At 37.3% G+C, this 23955-nt stretch overlaps 1 protein-coding gene across 3 annotated transcripts in view; it reads left to right on the forward strand.

The window, feature by feature from the left end:
- Nucleotides 1-23955, forward strand: part of LRP12 (LDL receptor related protein 12) — a 91365-nt gene that overhangs the window by 51815 nt on the left and 15595 nt on the right. For all 3 annotated transcript variants that reach the window (XM_042254402.2, XM_027973107.3, XM_027973108.3), the window contains one exon: nt 16507-16642. In XM_042254402.2, coding sequence (XP_042110336.1) covers nt 16507-16642 — 136 coding nt within the window. The remainder of the gene's footprint in view (nt 1-16506; nt 16643-23955) is intronic.

Below are 23955 nucleotides of genomic sequence, written 5' to 3' on the forward strand. Positions count from 1 at the left end.
CCAAGGAGCAAGCATCTTTTACTTTTATGGGTGCAGTCACCATCCTCAGGGATTTTGGAGACCTGAGATCATGTTAATTATTTGTACTTTTGCTAAGGCATGGATTTGAAGATACTGTGCATCTGCTGTGCACAAGCCAGTCACTTAGCAGATGAGCAGCGTTAATTAACAGACCCATATGGGACTTCCCTGATGGCACAGTGGTAAAGAATCTGCTGCCAATAAAAGAGACACAGTTTTGATCCCTGGGTCGGGAAGAGAGAAAAATGGCAACCCACTCCAGTATTCTTGCCTGGGAAATCCCATGGACAGGGGAGCCTAGCCTGGCTGGCTGCAGTTCATGCAGTTGCAAGAGTCGGATATGACTTAGCAACTAAACAACAACAAACAGATTGAAACAAGTTAGGGGGTGATTTAATCTTAAGCTGCAGTGATAGAAATATAATATCCAGAACATAGTCCGTCAAACTCTTTACTCCTCCCTTAAACATAATCTGAATATTAGGTTTATTTCTGGATGTCACCCTTGACAGAGGACACCAAGACTGGAATACTTTCAGAAGATGTGTTATACTAAAAACTGTATCAAGGCTGATAGAAATGACTTATAAAATTGTGAACTTCAAGGACAGTTTATCTTTGCTCTGGTGCTAATTCCTGCATTTCTTCTGTTTCCAGCAAGAATCACAGTAAACTTCAAAAATTCCTAGTTTTTCCCATTCTGGAAATAGAAATAGTAGCTTGCTTAGCATTTTATTCATCTAGAGTGCTTAAATTTAGAAAATGTGAGTAACGTATCAATCGTTTTTATACCCTTCCAGGAAAAAATTGCCCTTTTACAGCCTTTTTAAAAAGGTATAAAAGGTAGAATCTTCTGTATTCATTTTATCTTGTGCTTTGACAGCAAAATTCAAAATTATTCTTGCCCTTAGAAATTTTAGGATAAAACTAGTTAGGTAGTTCCATTAGGAGTACTCTGCTGATCTTATATTCATATTGTGCTGTAACCCTGTTAGAACTAAGACTATATTTTTTAAAAATTTTCTTTCTGTATTTTTCCACATTTTGTACCTATTTTAACTCTTTAAAATGTATTGTATTTTACTGCCATGTAGCCCCTGATTATTGTTTGTTTGTTCTGGACAGCGTTGTCACTGTTGTTGAGTCGCTAAGTCTTTTGCGATCCCATGGACTATAGCCTGCCAGGCTCCTCTGTCCATGAGATTTCCCAGGCAAGAAAACTGGAGTGGGTTGCCATTCCCTTCAGGGGATCTTCCCAACCCAGGGATCAAACCTGGGTCTCCTGTATTGCAGGCAGATTCTTTATCACTGAGTCACCTGGGGAGCTCTGGACAGTAGTGACCTTTAAGAAGCCGAGAAGTTATTGCCTTGAATAGAGCTAATGACTAAGTGAATATTTTGGTCCTTGAAATAATCATTAAGAATTATAGGAATAAGTTTATTGCTGTATCCATTCTTAAGTATCTGCTCTAATGTAGAGGAATGAATATCCAGTTATTATTCATTCTGGATTTAGGATATCCTGGGTATAGGAGTTCCTGCTTTCATAAATATGTGTGATTCCCAAGTCTAAGGGTATTGAGAGGGTATCCTAAGTGTGAGTGATAGATTAATATAAAGTTTTCTGCTTATGCTGATTCTTACATTTTAAATGAATTAAAAGCTTTCCCATGTTAGACTAGTAAACATTGCTATTAGAGTGCTAGTAATTATTTCCCTAAAGGGAAAATGTCAGTTTGCCGACCTCTCGAAAAAATTAGAATGAAATATGAAGTAATTCTAAGGGGTGCTACTTGCATCCAACCTGTCTCCTTCTAGCTCAGTCCATCCTCAGAATGTTGACTCTTCTGACAGTTTCATTACGACAGAGCTCAGGTATTAAAGGAGTCTGGACAACAAAGGTCAAAAAAATCAAGGTTTTAAGTGTGCGCAACAAACCCAGTCATGTTGCAGAAGTGGACTTTGAAACCGAGTTTCCTCCTGACCAGGGCTTCTGTGTTCCCTGTTGAGTTGCAAAGCTGAGCTGTGTCCTCCCAGGGGGCATCCTGCCAAAGGGCCATCTTGTACTTACATGTCACTCATCTTGCAGATTCTGACACTCAACGGGGTACGTGCCCTGTGTTCTCAGCAATCCATGGTCTTCATGCTCGACATGCTTGCTTTCTAAACTCTGCCGGTTTGTCCAATATGAAGAATCTATAAGAACACAACCACTTTCCATTAGTCATCCAGCCTTCTCTGGTTTCCTCTTCTCTACTTCTCTTTCCTTTGAAATACCTCCCTCAGCCTTCACTGCCTACCCTTACTGCTTCTATTCTGCCCCATATCCTAATCAGCTTACCTGGAGTTAATGTATATATGTACATACTATTATTAAAAGAACTTCTAGAATCCTGTTTAATTCCAAAGAGACTAGGAAGCAGTTTTGTCCTGCCGGCAGTCCCTGTATAGATTTGTAGCCAATAGGAATCAGTCTTTAGAAACTTTAAGTATACCCTCTTTATCTGTGCTGTCATAGATTCTGTACCTTTTTCTCCATGTAAATATAGGACCAAGACACATTTTTTTACCAAATGAGACCACTTTTATCTTTATTGAAATTCTATTGAGGCCTCTTCCCCCTCATCCCCTGGTAATATTTCCGGGTGTCATAGGGAGCTCCCTAGTGGGCAGTAGTGTGTCCTGGCAACCAAAAATTCCCCATGCTGCTACTAATACCTGGTGCAGCAAAATAAATAAATATTTAAAAAGAAAAGAGTGCCGCTCTATAGCCTACTGCCTGGACATTTAATTTTTTGTGACTTTAGGAAAATCAGTTAATTTCTCTGTACCTCCATTTTATAGTCATTGGTTAAATAGAGCTAATAATAGTAATAATTAAATGTGAAAAGACATGAGAAAAAGAAGTACCTGATGGGCAGTAACATTATCATTAGCCAGGGGACCTACAGACCTGACCACACACTTCTCACTTTGAGTATATTCACAGATCTTGAATTTATGAACCATAAGCTTCTGATTAGTGACAAAAATCTCATCTTTAGCACTTTTCACCATACTGTAACTTTTCAAATTGGTGCCCTTCTTTTCAGTTAACAGTGGACCAGCTGGCATGTGGTTTCCAGGCTAATCCTCTAACTATACACTTTATTCTCCATGTCTTCCGTGTTTTGCATGATTCACTTATTACCCTCAGGATCATTCGTAGGTTCATCACACATGACCGTTCAACAATCACCATTTGCTTGTGAATTTTTTACTTTGGAGGTGGTATTTTTTTAAGTTCATTTGTTTCCATTGGAATCAACCCTTTTTATTTGTATTTTCAACACGTGGGATTGCTTTTGTATTCAACAGCCATAATGAAGTTAATATTTATGGAGCACTCTATGCACTGAAAAAATGAGACGGCCAAATGATAGTGAGCACCATTGACTAAATACTTTGAAACAGAGTGAGCGTGCTTTTGTTTTATACTGCAACTTGATCAAGTAAAATTTTACAAGTAGAAGAGTTTCTGTACTTGCTTTTTAGCTGATCTCTTTGCTGCATCAGTTTGCCTTCCCGCAGGTTGTATACAGCAAGGTAATGTTTACACAGTATTTGTATCATATCACTTCTTTTAGCAGTAGCATACCTTGCCTTAGCTAGTATCTATAGAATTGAGTCACTAAATTCTTCTAATTTGAAATGTGCTCTTTACTCTGATTCTTCTCACTTCTGTTCAGTGAAAGAAACCCTTCGTTAACAAGACAAACTTGACTTACATAAGGCCCCAAAGTGGGCCTTTGTTTCTGTTTAATAATACCCTATGCCTTATGACACATTGTTTATAAATACACACTATGTCATGTGGGACTGTATTGTCTTGTACGCAAGGTCTTCCCAGGTGGCTCAGTGGTAAAGAATCCGCCTGCCAATGCAGGAAAAGTGGGTTTGATCCCTGGGTCGATAAGATCCCCTGGAGAAGGAAATGGCAGTGCACTCCAGTGTTCTTGCCTGGGAAATCCCATGGACAAAGGAGCCTGGCAGGCTACAGTTCATGGGGTCTCAAAGAATTGAACAGGACTGAGCAACTGAACAGAAATATGTCTTGTATGCTCTCATAACTATTTATATGTTTCTTAGATTCAATTAATAAGCATAATTCAGTTTTGCAAAGCTTCAGTGTCCATGAGAACATTAATTTTCTTCATGTTCCTTTGTGCTTTTTGTATGTATCTCGTGTACTTAAGGTGGCCAGTAAGCACAGCTGATTTTTACTTACATTTCAGCTTTGTGATTCATTAAATCTAAAGGCACAAAGATTTCATATCACCTTTAGTCACAAAGCGCCAAAAACCCTTGTCAGTTTTGAAAAGAAACCCCATTCTTTATCTGTGGAACAGGAAATTGTACTTTTTCCCTTATAAGTAGAACTGTAAGTTTCTTTCCATGTCTCTTTTTTTCAGGTCTTAAAATCCATAAAATATTTTGAAATCGTCCTCTTCTCTCCCATGTGGCCTCTAAAATAGAGGTTGTTTGTACAGTTTCTGTTCTTTAAATGGTTACTTTAAAGATAATAGGTATGGTGAACAAATCTAATTTTGAAATCATAGTTACCAGCTTTTTCTGTGGGATTATTGAACTAGTATCAGAATAAGCATGAAGAAGTCTTGAGTGTCTCAGTTAGTTTTGCCCTGTTTTCTCAACTCTACAGTGAGAGCTTTGTATTTTAAACCTGAAAATTGTCAAAATTTTATTAAGAATGCCATCAAAGAATCTCTACCTATTTACTTTTCAGTTAATTCTCCTTTTCTTAATTGAGAACATATATGATCAATTAAAAAGTGTATTCTTTAATTTAGCCTTTAATGCCTTTTAACCACTAGCATTGTAATAATGCTGTTTTCTTTTTTCATTCCAAATGTCCAAATGGAATAGGCTTTAGGGGAGCTAATCAGATAACCAGAGGCTTCCCTGGTGGCTCAGATGGTAGAGTCTGCCTGTGATGCAGGACCTGGGTTCGATCCCTGGAAAAGAAAATTGCAACACACTCCAGTATTCTTGCCTGGAAAATCCCATGAACGGGGGACCCTGGCAGGCTACAGTCCTTGGGATCACAAAGAGTTGGACACGATTAGCAGCTAACACTTAAGCTAATCACTGCATTCTATGAAGAAGACGCTCTCAGAGTTGAAAGTCGCTAACTTTTGAATGAACATTTAGAACTCTTAATTTGGCAGCTTCTATTTCTGAGTTATGGGAAACCTATCAAAAGTAGAGATATATATTATCATCACCCAAAATACTTGAGTATTTGTTTATATCTGAAGATACTGACTTAAGTAAATTAAATAGATTTTTTAAAGGTATTTCTGTTCAGAGAACAAAAAATTGATACTGATCATTCAGTTCAGTTCAGTCGCTCAGTCGCATCTGACTCTTAGCAACCCTATGAATAGCAGCACGCCAGGCCTCCCTGTCCATCACCAACTCCCAGAGTTCACTCAGACTCATGTCCATCGAGTCGGTGATGCCATCCAGCCATCTCATCCTCTGTCGTCCCCTTCTCCTCCTGCCCCCAGTCGCTCCCAGCATCAGGGTCTTTTCAAATGAGGTAGCTCTTCACATCAGGTGGCCAAAGTATTGGCCTTCCAGTGAACACCCAGGACTGATTTCCTTTAGGATGGACTGGTTGGATCTCCTTGCAGTCCAAAGGACTCGCAAGAGTCCTGTCCAACACCGCAGTTAAAAAGCATCAATTCTTCGGTGCTCAGCTTTCGTCACATCCAACTCTCTCATCCATACATGACCACTGGAAAAACCGTAGCCTTGACTAGACAGACTTTTGTTGGCAAAGTAATGTCTCTGCTTTTTAATATGCCCTCTAGGTTGGTCATAACTTTCCTTCCATGGAGCAAGTGTCTTTTAATTTCATGGCTGCAGTCACCATCTGCAGTGATTTTGGAGCCCCCAAAATAAAAGTCTGACACTGTTTCCACTGTTACCCCATCTATTTGCCATGAAGTGATGGGACCAGATGCCAATAATCTTTGTTTTCTGAATGTTGAGCTTTAAGCCAACTTTTTCACTCTCCTCTTTCACTTTCATCAAGAGGCTTTTTAGTTCCTCTTCACTTTCTGCATATGGGTGGTGTCATCTGCATATCTGAAGTTATTGATATTTCTCCCAGCAATCTTGATTCCAGCTTGTGCTTCTTCCAGTCCAGCGTTTCTCATGATGTACTCTGCATAGAAGTTAAATAAGCAGGGTGACATTATGCAGCCTTGACATACTCCTTTTCCTATTTGAAACCAGTCTGTTGTTCCATGTCCAGTTCTAACTGTTGCTTCCTGACCTGCATATAGCTTTCTCAAGAAGCAGGTCAGGTGGTCTGGTATTCCCATCTCTTTCAGAATTTTCCACAGTTTATTGTGATCTACACAGTCAAAGGCTTTGGCATAGTCAATAAAGCAGAAATAGATGTTTTTCTGGAACTCTCTTGCTTTTTCCATGATCCAGCGGATGTTGGCAATTTGATCTCAGGTTCCTCTGCCTTTTCTAAAACCAGCTTGAACATCTGGAAGTTCATGGTTCATGTATTGCTGAAGCCTGGCTTGGAGAATTTTGAGCATTACTTTCCTCACATGTGAGATGAGTGCAATTGTGCGGTAGTTTGAGCATTCTTTGGCGTTGCCTTTCTTTGGGACTAGAATGAAAATTGAGCTTTTCCAGTCCTGTGACCACTGCTGAATTTTCCAAATGTGCTGGCATATTGAGTGCAGCACTTTCACAGCAGCATCTTTCAGGATTTGAAATAGCTCAACTGGAGTACCATCACCTCCACTAATTTTTTTCATAGTGATGGTTTCAAAGGCCCACTTAACTTCACATTCCAGGATGTCTGGCTCTAGGTGATTAATGTCTTCTGCTTCTGTTAAGTCCATACCATTTCTGTCCTTTATCGAGCCCATGTTTGCATGAAATGTTCCCTTGGTATCTCTAATTTTCTGGAAGAGATCTCTAGTCTTTCCCATTCTGTTCTTTTCCTCTATTTCTTTGCGTTGATCGCTGAGGAAGGCTTTCTTATCTCTCCTTGCTATTCTTTGGAACTGTGCATTCAGATGCCTATATCTTTCCTTTTCTTCTTTGCTTTTCACTTCTCTTCTTTTCACAGCTATTTGTAAGGCCTCCTCAGACAGCCATTTTGCTTTTTTGCATTTCTTTTCCTTGGGGATGGTCTTAATCCCTGTCTCCTGTACAATGTCATGAACCTCCGTCCATAGTTCATCAGGCACTCTTGTCTATCAGATCTAGTCCCTTAAATCTATTTCTCACTTCCACTGTATAATCATAAGGGATTTGATTTAGGTCATACCTGAATGGTCTAGTGGCTTTCCCTACTTTCTTCAATTTAAGTCTGAATTTGGCAATAAAGAGTTCATGATCTGAGCCACAGTCAGCTCCTGGTCTTGTTTTTGCTGGCTGTATAGAGCTTCTCCATCTTTGGGTGCAAAGAATATAAATCAATCTGATTTCGGTGTTGACCATCTGGTGATGTCCATGTGTAGAGTCTTCTCTTGTGTTAGAAGAGGGTGTTTGCTATGACCAAAAGTGCGTTCTCTTGGCAAAACTCTACTAGCCTTTGCCCTGTTTCATTCTGTATTCCAAGGCCAAATTTGTCTGTTACTCTGGATGTTTCTTGACTTCCTACTTGCATTCCAGTCCCCTATAATGAAAAGGACATCTTTTTTGGGTGTTAGTTCTAAAAGGTCTTGTAGGTTTTCATAAAACTGTTCAACTTCAGCTTCTTCAGTGTTACTGGTCTGGGCATAGGCTTGGATAACCGTGATATTGAATGGTTTGCCTTGGAAATGAACAGAGATCGTTCTGTCGTTTTTGAGATTGCATCCAAGTACTGCATTTTGGACTCTTTTGTTATATTAAGAGATATATTAAGAAAGCAAAATAAACAAAGACTAAAATATAGTCATTCTTGCCCAAATGCCATGTGTGTGTTCCTGGAAAATCTCATATTCTGTGAAACTGAACACTAAACTAAGAGGGCTTATGAGAAAGATAGTTTTGGTACAGATTGCTTACAACTATGTAACTCTTATTAAGTACTGTCCTAGCAAATAAAATGTTGATCCAAATGCCAGGACAAATATCTCCTGATGGTTACACCTAGACTCGGTCCATACTTTGCGGCCACATACTCTGAAGTTCAGACTTTCTCCTTGAAGATACATGCTCCTTCTAATGGAGACCAGTTTAATCAAAACTAAAAAAATATTTCAGAGATACCCTTCATCAGTTAACGTGTTCTGTTTTATTTTGGTAGTGGGGAAGGGTGTTCACATCTCCATCTATACTTGCAGCCTCCTTAAGATGGCTTAATACAGAGGAAAGTCTAGCAGTTCTTTAAAATAGTAAAAGAAAGCACTTCTTGCAATAAAAAGTTACTTCCTAGGGGCTTTCTCCTGCTCCTGATTACTTCACATCATTCACATGCTGGGAATAAGATCTTTCACAACTTTGCATTATACTGATGAGATATCTCTGTTTGCCAGTTATATATAAACTAACTCTATTGAAGAAATAATCAGAGAATAGCTAAAATAACTGTATAAACAATAGAGATGATATGGGTAGAAAAAATGGAAGTAAAAGAATATTAGGTTTGGTACATTGTAGATTGGAATATATAGTCAAAAATCTAGAAAGACGTTTAAACTAGCAGAACCATGTACAAATTTTGTTTAAAACAAACAAAAATTCATTCCCTAAAGCAACGTTTTGTGAGTGTATATCCCAACTCATATCAGATATCCAGTTAGTTATGGCATAATTTTACATTCTTTCCAGAACATGATAGTGCCCAGCATATATTAAATGAACAATCACTGCCCTCTTTCACATTTAGCCTGGCCACTGCCTTAATAATCATCTCAGTATGGCATTCCAGGCATTACTGCCAACCAGTTTGCTTTGGTCTATCATGTGATGTTATGTATCAACAGGTTGCTGTAATCCAAACAGTGGGCTAATCTCCTTACCAGAATAGTTGTATTTATTTCTTGTAGCACTGCCATGTGGTAGGTAGTGTTTTAATCCCCGTTTACAAGTGAGAAAGTAGATGCTAAAGTATTATCAAATTGATTGCGATAGTAAGTCACCTCAAATCTTTTATGTAAAAGGGTAAAATATAAAATGAACAATAGTATAAATATAGCAAAATAAAAAAACAGTGAGATTACAGTTGATGGTAGATACTTAAACTGATGTGATAAGTTGGGAATGAGAAGTCATTATAAGATACTGAAAAATAATGGAAAAGTAGAAGACTCTGAAAGCCAGTTGGAAGACTGGGACAGATATATAGGAGACAAAGCAGGCCTTTTAAGAGGTGATGAAGGCAGCCTCAGGTGTGACTTTGAGATTTCTAGTTTTAGTTGCTGTGAGTTTTATTTCCTACACTTAAGAAATCACTGAGATTGCCTGTGATATTCTTAAAGTAAGTCTGCTTTTTACTTGAATTAGGTGAAATGACAATTGTTTTCCCAAATACGATATCTACGATAACAATTCAGAATTTCAAATAAAGAGAAGGATTTGAGAAACACAGTTCTGATGATACTGAATTTGTAATGTCCAGTGGACCTTGATTATGCAGAGTCTCTGGGTTAAAGATTTTTTAACTCGTCAACTATAGGTCGTAAGTGGAGATGTAGGCATGAATGAGATCTCCCATAGAGAGACGAGCATAAAACTTGGGAATGAACCATGACATCAGTATATCAGGAGCTGGCTGAGGAAGAAGGATCCAGTCTGAGAACAGTCCCAGAAGAGTCTGAATTAGGGGAACTAAAAGAGTGATGTCAGCAAAGTCACGGTAGTACGGGACCAAGAGGAAAAAGATCACTGTCAGGTGGCCTAAAGAGATCAAGTACCATGGAGAGTGAGGGGACATTTGATTTGATGGTGGCCTTTGCTTGCTAACACAGTTATGATGGCGTTAAGGTAAGAATATGAAAATGTCATCTCAGTGGGTCAAAGAGACAATGCAAAGTGATGTAACAAAAATATTTTACCAATGCATCCTGATAAGTATCAGAAATATAGTAGAAATATATTATGATGATGAAAGAGGGGCATGATTTAGGGCTGAAACAGGCCTTAGATATTATTCAAACAGCAACTGCTTATTTTACCACATGAGGAAACCAAGTCTTTAAAAGGTTTGGTAGTTTATACTATGGCAGAGCCCATAGTGGCAGATAGGACAGATGGCACTTTAGTCTTCTGATTCCAAACCTACCAGTATATATAGGCAAACTCTAAGCTCAAAAGGGAGGGGAGTTTTCTTTTGATTTCTAATGTTTGTCGTATTCTTTGAGCATTTAAATGTGTTCTTCCTCATATATAGAAAGGGATGAATTGTGATTGTGCTAGAGTATATTAATCTACATGTCCAGTGTATTATATGTATAAAGATGTTGGTAAAAAGCCACTGGGTGAATCTAAAACAAAATGCCAGACTCAGTCATGTTGCAAAATTTAATCAAAATATATATTCATAGCCAATTAAGAGAGAAAATTTAATTTTTGATCAGGTAGAATCATTAAATAATGTTATAGAAGTATTAAGTGAATTAGAATGTTAAATAATACTGAAATAACGGTTCTTATTTATGAATGGAAGGTCTGTCCTTTGTCAGTTGTATGAAATAAAATATTCACAGCAGTATTTTTGAGCATCCATGCCAGGTATGAGAGCACCACCTATGGGTTTCTCAGGTATTTGAGGGAAAACTTTTTAAGTATAATCTAACAAAAATGCAATGAAATTCTTTCCTGTTTTGCTCTACAACTAGTCTCTCCAGCTAGTTGTTTAAAGGTTATTTGCTTTAAAGGTTAGGAGTTATTTGCTTTATCATAGGTTATTCCCACCTGGTTTTTGGATGTGTCCCAGAACTGTTAGATCAGCTGATAAGTATTTGAGTAGATACATGCCATTACAGTGTTATAATTGTAAGTTAAACACAGTTTAACGTAAAATTGTATTATTCTCTTTAACGTAAATGAATCTTTTAATGAAAATGAACAGTTTACAATATCCTGGGGGAGACATGATAATAGTTTTTGCTAGTTCATTTGTATGTTTGTATCTTCATGAACTTAAAGATTTGTTCAATATACTGCTACAAAATGCTTTGGCAAGAAAGTGAAGAAAGGAAAAAGGGCTTATAAATGACTTAGAGCATCTTTTCATTAATTGCTGAGATGATAACTCATTAGAACAAGGATGGAAACAAAATTCTGGCACTTCAGTATTCAGTCATTTCAGTTCAGTTGCTCAGTCACGTCCAGCTGTTTGTGACCCCATGGATTGCAGCACGCTTTGCTGTCCATCACCAACTCCCAGAACTTGCTCCAACTCAACGTCCATTGAGTCGGTGATGCCATCTCATCCTCTGTCATCCCCTTCTTCAGTCTTTCCCAGCATCAGGGTCTTTTCCAAGGAGTCAGTTCTTCACATCAAGTGGCCAAAGTATTGGAGTTTCAGCGTAAGTCCTTCCGATGAATATTTTGGACTGATTTCCTTTAGAATTGACTAGTTGGATCTCCTTGCAGTCCAAGGGACTCTCAAGAGTCCTGTCCAACACCACAGTTAAAAAGCATCAATTCTTGGGCGCTCAGCTTTCTTTATAGTCCAACTCTCACAATCCGTATGTGACTACTGGAAAAACCATAGCTTTGACTGGACGGACCTTTGTTGGCAAAGTAATGTCTCTGCTTTTTAATATGCTCTCTAGGTTGGTCATAACTTTCCTTCCAAGGAGTAAGCATCTTTTAATTTCATGGCTGCAGTCACCATCTGTAGTGATTTAGGAGCCCCCCAAAATAAAGTCTGTCACTGTTTCCATTGTTTCCCCCATCTGTTTGCCATGAAGTGATCGGACCAGATGCCGTGATCTTAGTTTCCTGAATGTTGAGTTTAAAGCCTGCTTTTTCACTCTCTTCTTTTACTTTCATCAAGAGGCTCTTTAGTTCTTTGCTTTCTGTCATTAGGGTGGTGTCATCTGCACATCTGAGGTTATTGATATTTCTCCAGGCAATCTTGATTCCAGCTTGTGCTTCTTCCAGCCCAGTGTTTCTCATGATGTACTCTGCATAGAAGTTAAATAAGCAGGGTGACAATATACAGCCGTGACGTACTCCTTTTCCTATTTGGAACCAGTCTGTTGTTCCATGTCCAGTTCTAACTGTTGCTTCTTCATCTGCACACAGATTTCTCAGGAGGCAGGTCAGGTGGTCTGGTATTCCCATCTCTTTCAGAATTTTCCAGTTTGTTGTGATCCACACAGTCAAAGGCTTTACATAGTCAATACAGCAGAAATAGATGTTTTTCTGGAACTCTCTTGCTTTTTTGATGATCCGGTGGATGTTGGCAATTTGATCTCCGGTCCCTCTGCTTTTTCTAAATCCAGCTTGAACATCTGGAAGTTCACGGTTCACGTATTGCTGAAGCCTGGCTTGAAGAATTTTGAGCATTACTTTCCTCGCATGTGAGATGAGTGCAGTTGTGCAGTAGTTTGAACATTCTCTGACATTGCCTTTCTTCGGATTGGAATGAAAACTGAGCTCTTCCAGTCCTGTGGCCACTGCTGAGTTTTCCAAATTTGCTGGCATATTGAGTATAGCACTTTCACAGCATCATCTTTTAGGATTTGAAAAATAGCTCAACTGGAATTCCATGACCTCCACTAGCTTTGTTTGCAGTGATGCTTCCTAAAGCCTACTTGACTTCACATTCCAGGATGTCTGGCCCTAGGTGAGTGATCACACCATCGTGATTATCTGGGTAGTGAAGATCTTTTCTGTATAATTCTGTGTATTCTTACCACCTCTTCTTAATATCTTCTGCTTCTGTTAGGTCTGTACCATTTCTGTCATTTATTGTGCCCGTCTTTGCATAAAATGTTCCCCTTGGTGTCTTTAATTTTCTTGAAGAGATCAGTAGTCTTTTCCATTCTGTTGTTTTCCTCTATTTCATTGCATTGTTCATTGAGAAAGGCTTTCTTATCTTTCCTCACTATTCTTTGGAACTCTGCATTCAAATGGGTATACCTTTCCTTTTTGCCTTTGCCTTTCACTTCTCTTCTTTTCTCAGCTGTTTGTAAGGCCTCCTCAGACAACCATTTTGCCTTTTTGCGTTTCTTTTTCTTGGGGATGATCTTGATCATTGCCTCCTGTACAGTGTCATGAACCTTTGTCCATAGTTCTTCAGGCAGTCTGTCTATCAGATCTAATCCTTTAAATCTATTTCTCACTTTCAGTGTATAATCATAAAGAATTTGATTTAGGTCATACCTGAATGGTCTAGTGGTTTTCCCTGCTGCTGCTGCTGCTGCTGCTGCTGCTGCTGCTGCTGCTGCTGCTGCTGCTGCTGCTGAGTCGCTTCAGTCGTGTCCAACTCTGCATGACCCCATAGGCGGCAGCCCACCAGGCTCCTCCGGCCCTGGGATTCTCCAGGCAAGAGTACTGGAGTGGGTTGCCATTTCCTTCTCCAATGCATGAAAGTGAAAAGTGAAAGTGAAGTCGCTCAGTCATATCCGACTTGGAGCAACCCCATCGACTGCAGTTTACCAGGCTCCTCTGTCCATGGGATTTTCCAGGCAAGAGTACTGGAGTGGGGTGCCATTCAGTTTAGTCTGAATTTGGCAATAAAGAGTTCATGCTCTGAGCCACAGTCAGCTCCCAGTTTTGTTTTTGCCGACTGTATAGAGCTTCTCCATCTTTGGCTGCAAAGAATATAATCAGTCTGATTTTGGTATTGACTATCTGGTGATGTCCATGTTTAGAATCTTCTCTTGTTGTTGGAAGGTGTTTGCTATGACCAGTGTGTTCTCTTGGCAAAACCGTGTTATAGCCTTTGCCCTGCTTCATCTTGTACTCCAAAGCCAAATTTGCCTGTCACTCCAGGTATCTCTTGACTTCCTGCTTTTGCATTCTAGTCTCCTATTATGAAAAGGACATCTTTTTTGGGTGTTAGTTCTAGAAGGTCTTGTAGGTCTTCATAGAACCGTTCAACTTAAGCTTCTTTAGCATTACTGGTTGGGGCATAGACTTGGATTACTGTGATATTGAATGGTTTGCCTTGCTTTATTAATACTTTAATGTTAATAAGCCCCAAATAGAATCATATTTGGATAAATATAGTCTTTTTGTAAAATATCAAAGGATTATTTTGGTAAGGGGAAAGCAAAAACAAGTGGAAACTTTGTGTGTGGGCAATAAGATGTATGCTAGACTCAATGTTTTATATACCTATATTTTCATGCCATGAATCTCTGTGTTTGAAAAGTGATTAAAAACAAGATCCCTTTGGCAATATACCCTAATTTCAAACTAGATGCATTTTAGGCATGAACCTGCAGAGGTTTAAAACCTTGATTGCATGTTTTCTGCAGGGAATGGCTAATTCTATTGAAATAGGTATTGACTCTCTGAGCAATATAGTTTGCCATATGTTGACCATTATGGATAAAAACTTTGCAAAATTACTCCCTAGCAAGCATATTTAACCTAAATTGAACAGACCATAACCTCTATTACATAGACACACCAAAAAATGGTCATTTTGGCAGCTACTTTCCCCACTTGTAATTTGCTCCTTTTTATCTGCTCTTACTTTAAAAATTAGATAGGCTGGTCTGTCAGAGTTGTATCAAATAAGAGATTCCAAGATTTTAAATTTTATTGAAGGTTTAAACATTCATTGCATTTTTTTTTTTTTTTAAGCCTGTGACTCTTGAGGGAGACTAAATCCTGGGATTATTAGCTGAATTCTGGATTGTTAAAATGTGAACTATGAGAGTTCAAGATAATGAAGGGAGAATCAGTTCAGTTCAGTCTCTCAGTCATGTCCAGTATTTTGCGACCCTGTGGATTGCAGCACACCAGGCTTCCTTGTCCATCATTAACTCCTGGGGCTTGCTCAAACTCATGTCCCTCATGTCGGTGATGCCATCCAAGCATCTCATCCTCTGTCGTCCCCTTCTCTCCTGCCTTCAGTCTTTGCCAGCATCAGGGTCTTTTCCAAGGAGTCAGTTTTTCGCATCAGGTGGCCAAAGTATTGGAGTTTCAACTTCAGCATCAGTCCTTCCAATGAATATTCGACTGATTTCCTTTAGGATGGACTGGTTGGATCTCCTTGCAGTCCAAGGGACCCTCAAGTGTCTTCTCCAACACCACAGTTCAAAAGCATCAATTCTTAGGCACTCAGCTTTCTTTATAGTCCAACTCTCAACAATCCATACATGGCTACTGGAAGAACCATAGCCTTGACTAGATGGACCTTTGTTGGCAAAGTAATGTCTCTGCTTTTGAATATGCTATCTAGGTTGGTCAAAACTTTTCTTCCCAGGAATAAGCATCTTTCAATTTCATGGCTGTCACCATCTGCGGTGATTTTGGAGCCCCCCAAAATAAAATCTGTCCCTGTTTCCATTGTTTCCCCATCTATTTGCTATGAAGTGATGGGACTTGATGCCATGATCTTAGTTTTCTGAATGTTGAGTTTTAAGCCAACTTTTTCACTCTCCTCTTTCACTTTCATCAAGAGGCTCTTTAGTTCTTCTTCGCTTTCTTCCGTCAGTGTGGTGTCATCTGCCTGTCTGTGGTTATTGATATTTCTCCCAGCAGTCTTAATTCCAGTTTATTTTTCATCCAGCCCAGCATTTTGTTTGATGTACTCTGCATATAAGTTAAATAAGCAGGGTGACAGTATAATGCAGGCAAAGTGCTGGTAGTGGTTTGAATTTATCCTGTTTCTTCTAAGATATTTAGATATCTAGCCACATAATGATAACTTTAATCACTGACTGTTTCAAGCCTTTATTTTTAAAATTATTTAGGAATCATTTATGACTTTATAATAAGGTTTGGAAGTGTTCCTGCAATGAATTAAAGAAACATTTGAAGTAATGTTTTGCTGCTTTTATCTAATCATCTACCCACTTCTTAACAACTCAGCATCTTACTGTTGTGTTTATATGTGCTTTCCTTTAATTATTTTGTTCAGAAGACTATATGATTTTTTTTAAGTATCCAAAAAGTAGTTCAGTAAAGCTGATTTTCAGGTAGTTATAATAAATAAATTTAAAAGGTGCATCTTGGGAAAAAGATAGATGGATAGATGTACCAGTTGATCTCCATGGCTAAAGCTAGCAGTCTTGACTCTTAAATTGTATTCAGAGATCCAAATTGAAAACTTCCACACCTCCCCAAGACTTTATACTTAATTAGGATAAGATAATTTGACTAAAAGGAAAGAAAACAATCTAATTAGAATAATGAAAGTTTTTAAGGTTTGCCATACCTTATTTATTGTATATGATTTGACATCTTACATGTTTCTTTTTAATAAGTACTGATTTACTTAATGCTTTATTTAAAATACAACAGTTTTCTAAGATTGCTTTGATTATCTTCCAGCCTGTGGAGAAACTCCAGAACAGATTCGAGCACCGAGTGGGATAATCACGAGCCCAGGCTGGCCTTCCGAATATCCTGCCAGAATCAACTGTAGCTGGTTCATAAGGGCAAACCCAGGGGAAATCATTACTATAAGGTAATTCTGATACCTCCTTGTATTATTGTATGATATTTTATTACAAAATATAAATCCACTTTCCAAGTATCATCACTCAACATGCAGTAGTATAAAAAGATGATTTTTAGACAATAAATTGTATTTATCATTACCGTCTTGAGGGGAGAAATAACGGCCCATTTTTCCCCTTCTATTAGGGCATATGTTTTAAATATTTTCTAATGGTGATAATGAATTTGTGCTGAGCCATCCATATTCTTCTAGGCAATTTTTTAACAAAAGCCACACATCTGCAGAATAGTTCATTAGAATCAAGAGTGTAATCTTTGGCAATGAGACAAATAAACAGACTTACTAATTCACTTGGAGATCTAGCCCATAATCTTGGTCTTGAAAGTAGAGTCCTCTACCTTAATGAATTAAAACATAATTGTAGACTATGCCTGTGTATATGTTATGTGTGTATAAAACTTGAAGTAAGCTGATGATGGATAAATACTGTGTCTAGAAAAAGCTTATTTTTCATAATAGTGAGACAATAGATCATTTGTTAAGAATAAAAAATGAAATATAATCCTAGGGAAAATAACCGCAAACTTAAAATCCTAAGAATAAATAAGATATAAATAAGGAAGATTAAGAGTATTTTAAAGACATTTAAAATTGTAGAGAAAAACTGTGGGAATAAGATACTAAGGAGGAAATACCCAGTAGAACCAGTTATTGCTTGCTTAAGGAAATTATATTGGGGTTATTAGAGGAAAAAATTTGCCTGAAGGGGAGAAAAAAGTGTACCTAAACAGAGAACTATAACACAATTAAGAATGCCATTTCTATCACGAGATATTACAAAGGCATCCTTGACATTCTTTCATTATTTACATTTTTATGGATAAGAATGAACGTTAGATTTAAAAGAGACCTCATAGATCATAGACACATATCCCTTCATTTTTACATTTTCAAAAAAGTGGGATTCTAAATTAAGCCTATGTTTGAACGTTTCCATCTTCCTTTTTTTATATTTATTAACTAATGAGAGGACCAGTCACTTGAGGAACACAGTTGTTGTCTGTCCCCTTTTTTCTGTGGAAGCCATAAAACAGCCACATATGGTATGTTTTCCTTTGGTTCCTCTCTGCCCTGAGCCGTATCTTCTGGAACACTGAAGCTGAGCATCTGTGGAAGCAGTACCACTCCTCTGAGAAGTACGATTCCCTTGCCTGATGCATGGGTGGGATGTGCCATGCAAGTTATTACCCTTCTGCAACTGTACCAACATTGGAATCTGAACAATATGTCTGTTTTCTGCTACTTACAATATGACTTAAGTACAAATGTGTTTCCAAAGCAACATTTTACCATAGGGATTCCAAGTATTTTTTAAACATGAAACTAGCATTTTTAGAGATTTTTCTTGTTTTAACCTAAAATTTCAACCCCAAATTAAATTTGCAGCCTACCAGCTCAGTTATGTAAAACTTGGCAATTCTTGCCAGCACAGAGGAGATGACATGGAATACTGCCATCTGGTTCTGATCATGTGTTGGATCCTTGAGATGTCACAAAGCTACACTAAAAATCAAGCACATTATTGAAATGCAGAGTATTAGAGGTGAGCCCAACACAGCTAAAGGAAGATTTCCTAAATTCTGAACCGAGTTAACAAATTTGCATTTACATAGCCAGTCTCATAAAATAAGAAAGTAATTTTAGTAATTGTCCTAGTTCTTACTGAAACCATTATCATGGTAATAACAAACTTTTAAAAGATGACATACTGATATAATATGCAAAGAAAGTCAAGTTTCACTTGGGAATATTGGTGTAATATCTTTAAAAAATTGTTCAAAAGAAATTTATACCAAGATCAAATGCAGTTCACTTAAACACACAAATTAGTCAATATTAGGAAACATTAAATTCATTTACCATATTAAGTCAGAGAAAAGGTGTATGATTATCTAGACACAGGTTTTAAAACTTTTTGGTAAAATGAAAATCAACATGCATTCCTGAGTTTAAAATAATTACAATATAAACTAAAATTACATGCTATAAACAAATAATACTTAGAACTCTCCTTGTAAAACTGGTTAAACTATTTAACCAGTTTATAAGCATTTTTATCCTTTCCCTGGAAATCTGCTAGAATTCACAAAGGCCACCTTATCCTCTCTCTGCCTTATCCTCTGTCCACCTTATCCGCAGAGGATTGGATTCTGGTTCCCTGCTTGAAGCCAGGACTAGGGTCAGGATATTTTGCTTAAGAAAGGAGGCTGAAGAAGACTTCTGCTAACCACTGCTTGAACTCTCATGGAGCTGAGACCTTAGAAAGATATGATGACATACCATAATAAATGGGAATTTTACTAAGTCCCTTACTGATTCTGTGACACAATTGTAACACTGTTCTGAATTGCCACATTAGGGCTGATTTTAGAAAGAAGGCCTAAATGGAGGGAGTTACAGAGCAGATGCTGTGGGGCAATATAGGGAGAAAAAAATTAAAAACAGCGCCAAAAATCCTCCTCAGAAGCTTGCAACCCCCAAATTTCTAGAATGTATGAAAAAATTTAATATTAACCAAAACAGCCAACAAAATCAAACTGTTAGTCACTCGATCATGTCCGACTCTTTGTGACCCTGTGGACTATAGCCCGCCAGGCTCCTCTGTCCATGAAATTTTCCAGGCAAGAATACTGGAGTGGGTAGCCATTCCCCTCTCACAGGGATTGAACCTGCATCTCCTGCATTGCTGGCAGCTTCTTTGCCATCTCAGCCACCAGGGAAGCAAGTTGGAACACAGATTTACTACAGACGTTATGCAGTTTAATATACCGGATTTTTTTTTCTTAACCTTCTTTATGTCATGAGCACTTTGGTAGTTTGGTGAAACCTATAAATCCATTCCCAGAATATTTTTAAATGTATAGAATAAAACACATAGCATTACAAAAGAAATCAGTTATTCCTGAAACACAGCTATCAGATATTATTACAAATACACGTTTATTACAATTAGTGAGCAAGCCATGCTTTTAACAGTTACTGTAATTTCAAAGTGGTTTTGAGTGTAAGTAGTTACTCTAGATATCTACTAAAACTGAAACGTAATATGAAATTTTGTATGATTTCTACTGGTGACAGTGTGAGAAGCATTATCAAAACTATTCATAGTATGTTTATTTTCATAAGTGAAGCAATATTAATGAAATGTTAAATTTCAGTTACAGATGGGTAAAAATAAAATTGTTGATTTTTCTACTGTATTTGAGAATTTGAAAGGGGATTAGAAACACTGAATACTTGTAGCTGGACTTTATTAGACCAAAGCGCCCCTGGTGGCTCAGTGGTAAAGAATCCACCTACCAATGCAGAAGACGCGGGTTTGATCACTGGATCAGAAAGATCCTCTGGAGAAGGGACTGGCAACCTGTTCCAGTATTCTAGCCTGGGAAATCCCATGGACAGAGAAGCCTGGCAGACTGTAGTCCATGGAGTTGTAAAAGAATGGGACATGACTTAGCAGCTAAACAACAACAACAAAGACCAAAGCAGAGGGAAAGAAACTTTTTTTAAAAAATCCTATTAATATAGGAGAATACAGGAAAAGAGGAAAATGAGAAAACCCTATCCCCACCCCAAGTAGAATTTTTTTAAAAAATCTCACTTAGCATTTAGAAGATAGACTATCCAGTCAGGTTTATTGGTCAGTTAACTGGTATGATCCTTCTGTGATGGGCTTTAGGAACATACCTGAAAGAGTACCAATACAGAAAATCTAAATAATGAAGATAGGAAAAGATAAGCTATGAAATACTGATCAGAAGAGAGCTAGTGTAGGAGGGTTAATCAATTGTAATTGACTTCAAAACAAAATATTAATAACAAATGGAAGATACAATCGTGGTTAGATGTTCTGTACCTAATAACGCAGCCTGAAACCAAGCAAAAGCAAACTGTAGGGAATTACCAAGCAAATCTGACCAAGTTTTACTAGTTCACAATTACAGTGGAAGTTTGTAAACATTTGTCTGAATTTAAACAGGGAAACAGTAAGTAAAAACAGAGGAATTTTTATATTAATCCAGTAGACACATATATCACGTATATGTGTGATTTTTATACCTATCTCAGTGGATAGAGAATGCACATTCCTTTTAATGACATGTACAACATTTATTTTAAAATTGATTATACATTAAATAACAAAGGAATTCTCAGTGTATTTCCAGACTACATCATTCAGGTTGTGTTCTCTGACCGTAACACAATTAAATTGGAAAACAACAATTAGAAAGCCCATATGTTCAGAAACATATTCCTAAATAACAATTGCACCAAAGATGGAAGGCACAGTGGAACTCAAAATATTTTTAAATAGCCGTAATGAAAATATTAGATATTAAAACTGTTGAACTACATTGAAACAGCAGTTAGTGAAAAATTTACAACTTTAATGCATTGAATTAAAAATAAATGCATGGAAAGTAAAGTGGAAAATATATTAGCTCAGCATTTTCTCAAGAGTTAGAATAAAAACTACAGAGTAATCTTTATTTATCAGAAAATAATTAAACAGAAAAAATGAATTGAAATTAAATAGAAAAAAATCTTTATCAGAAATAATTAAACAGAAAAAAAAAACTGGCTTTCTGAAAAACTGAGGAAAATAAACAAAGACAGATCTCAAGGCAAGAGTGAAGGAAAAAAAGATATATAGAAATAAGAATAAAAATGTCTATAGTTATAAATACAACAATAGAGATTTTAAAAGTCACAAAGGAATATTGTGAATGGTTTATATTGATACTTCCATAAATTAGATGAAGTGAATCATTTTCTGAATGTGTGTTACCAAATTGATTCAAGAAGAATTAGAAAACTAACTAATGCAGTACCATTAAATAAATTAAATCAACAGTCAAAATAAGATTCTACACCCAGATAATTTTACAGGCAATGCCAAATGAATAGAGAAAGAAGTGTTCTTAACTTGATAAAAGGTATCTGTTCAAAAATTTTAAAAATCAAACAATATTGAAGTTGATTTAACACAAAGGACCAAAACAGGGTTACATACTGTCACTGCTTGTACTTGAACCCCCAGTCAATACAACACTCCAACAAATAGAAATTAGTGATATTAAAAAAAATGAAAAGGAAGAAGTAAAACTCTTATTTGCCAGTATTACACTTTTCTACAAAGAAAACCCAAACAAATTTAAAGACCATAGATACAAAAATGTAAACAGTTGTGTGAAAGTACTATGTAAAGTTTTGCCATGATAAATCTTACTTTTAAGGGCAAATGACTTCTAAGAAAATTTAAATTATCAAAATTGACTTATTGAAAGTTTAGGAAAAGCTGATTAAACCAAAAAGCATGAAGAAATGGAAAATATCTACCCTAAATCATCTGTACTTTGAAGAAGCACAAGGCGCAGATTTGTAAACAATCTGTTACATAAACTATTACAAAGCATAAAAAAAGGAGACTAAAAACTGTTTCTACTTATAAATGTGTTTGAAGCACCCTAAATGAATATTGGAAAACCAAATCCTCATAGTGTATACATGAAGAGACAACTACTGATTATTTCTTTTGTTCTGGATCAGGTCCCTGATTTCATGAATCTTAAACATTTTAGTTGATTAAAAGTTGGGAATTCCCTGATGGCTTAGTGGTTAGAATTCCAGGCTTTCCCTGCCATGACCCAGGTTCAATCCCTGGTCAGGGAACTGAGATTCCACAAGCCAGCATAAACATTCAGTTCAGTTCAGTTCAGTCGCTCAGTCGTGTCCGACTCTTTGCGACCCCATGAATTGCAGCACGCCAGGCCTCCCTGTCCATCACCAACTCCCGGAGTTCACTCAGACTCGCATCCATTGAGTCAGTGATGCCATCCAGCCATCTCATCCTCTGTCGTCCCCTTCTCCTCCTGCCTCCAATCCCTGCCAGCATCAGAGTCTTTTCCAATGAGTCAACTCTTCGCATGAGGTGGCCAGAGTACTGGAGTTTCAGCTTTAGCATCATTCATTCCAAAGAAATCCCAGGGCTGATCTCCTTCAGAATAGATTGGTTGGATCTCCTTGCAGTCCAAGGGACTCTCAAGATAGGGGTACATATATATTTTCTAATTAATGTTTTGTTTTCTTCCGTAAATATCTAGGAGTGGAATTGCTAGATCATATGGTAGTTCTATTTTTAGTTTTCTGAGGAATCTCCATACTGTTTTCCATGTGGTTCCACCAACAGTGCACAAAGGTGGTTCCCTTTTTTCCACATCCTGACCAACACGGCTTTGACAATAACCACTTTGACAGATGTGAGGCAGTATCTCATTGTGGTTTTGTGTTGCATTTCCCTGATGATTAGAAATGTTGAGCATCTTTTCATATGCCTGTTGGCCATCTGTATGTCTCCTTTGGAAAAATGTCTGTTCAGATGCTCTGCCAACCCACTTTAATTTGGTTGTTTTTTTGATACTGAGTTGTATGAGTTCTTTGTGTATTTTGGATAATTAACCCCTTATTGGACATGTCATTTGCAAATATCTTCTCCCATTCAGCACAGCCACTGTGGAAAACAGCACATAAGTTCCTCAAAAACTGAAAAATAGAACTGTCACACGACCTTGCAGTTCCACTCTTCATACCCAAAGAAAATGAAAAAAAAATAATTTGAAAAGATAAATGCATCCCGGTGTTCATAGCAACATTGTTTATTGTAGCCAAGACATGAAATACAGATAAATGGATAAAAATTATGTGGGGGAGGGAGGTGTGTATGGTGGTGGAATATTTCTCAGCCATAAAAAGAATGAAATTTTGCCATTTCCAACAGTATGGATAGACCCACAAGGATATCATGCTTAGTGAAATAAGTCAGAAAGAGAAAGACAAATACTGTATATTTTTAGTTTATGTGGAATCTGGAAAATAAAACACATTAGTGAATATAACAAAACAGAAACAGACTCACAAATACAGAGAACAAACTAGTGGTTACCAGTGGAGAGGGATAAGATAAGCAGAGGACTGTTGAGGTACAAACTACTATGAATAAAATTAAAAAGTTATAAGGATGTAATGTACAGCACACAAGAATATAGCCAATATGTAGTAATAATTTTATATGGAGTATAAGCTATAAAAATATCAAGTTACTGTGTTGTATCCCTGAAACTAATATAATGTTGTAAGTCAACCATACTTCAAAAAAAATCTGTCTCATTAACAGATACCATTAAGAAAGTGAAAAAGCAACCCATGGATAGAGAAAATATTAGCAATACACATATCTAATAAAGTGCTTGGATCCAGAA

Source organism: Ovis aries, chromosome 9 (assembly GCF_016772045.2).
Source record: "Ovis aries strain OAR_USU_Benz2616 breed Rambouillet chromosome 9, ARS-UI_Ramb_v3.0, whole genome shotgun sequence".
Taxonomy (NCBI): Eukaryota; Metazoa; Chordata; class Mammalia; order Artiodactyla; family Bovidae; genus Ovis; species Ovis aries.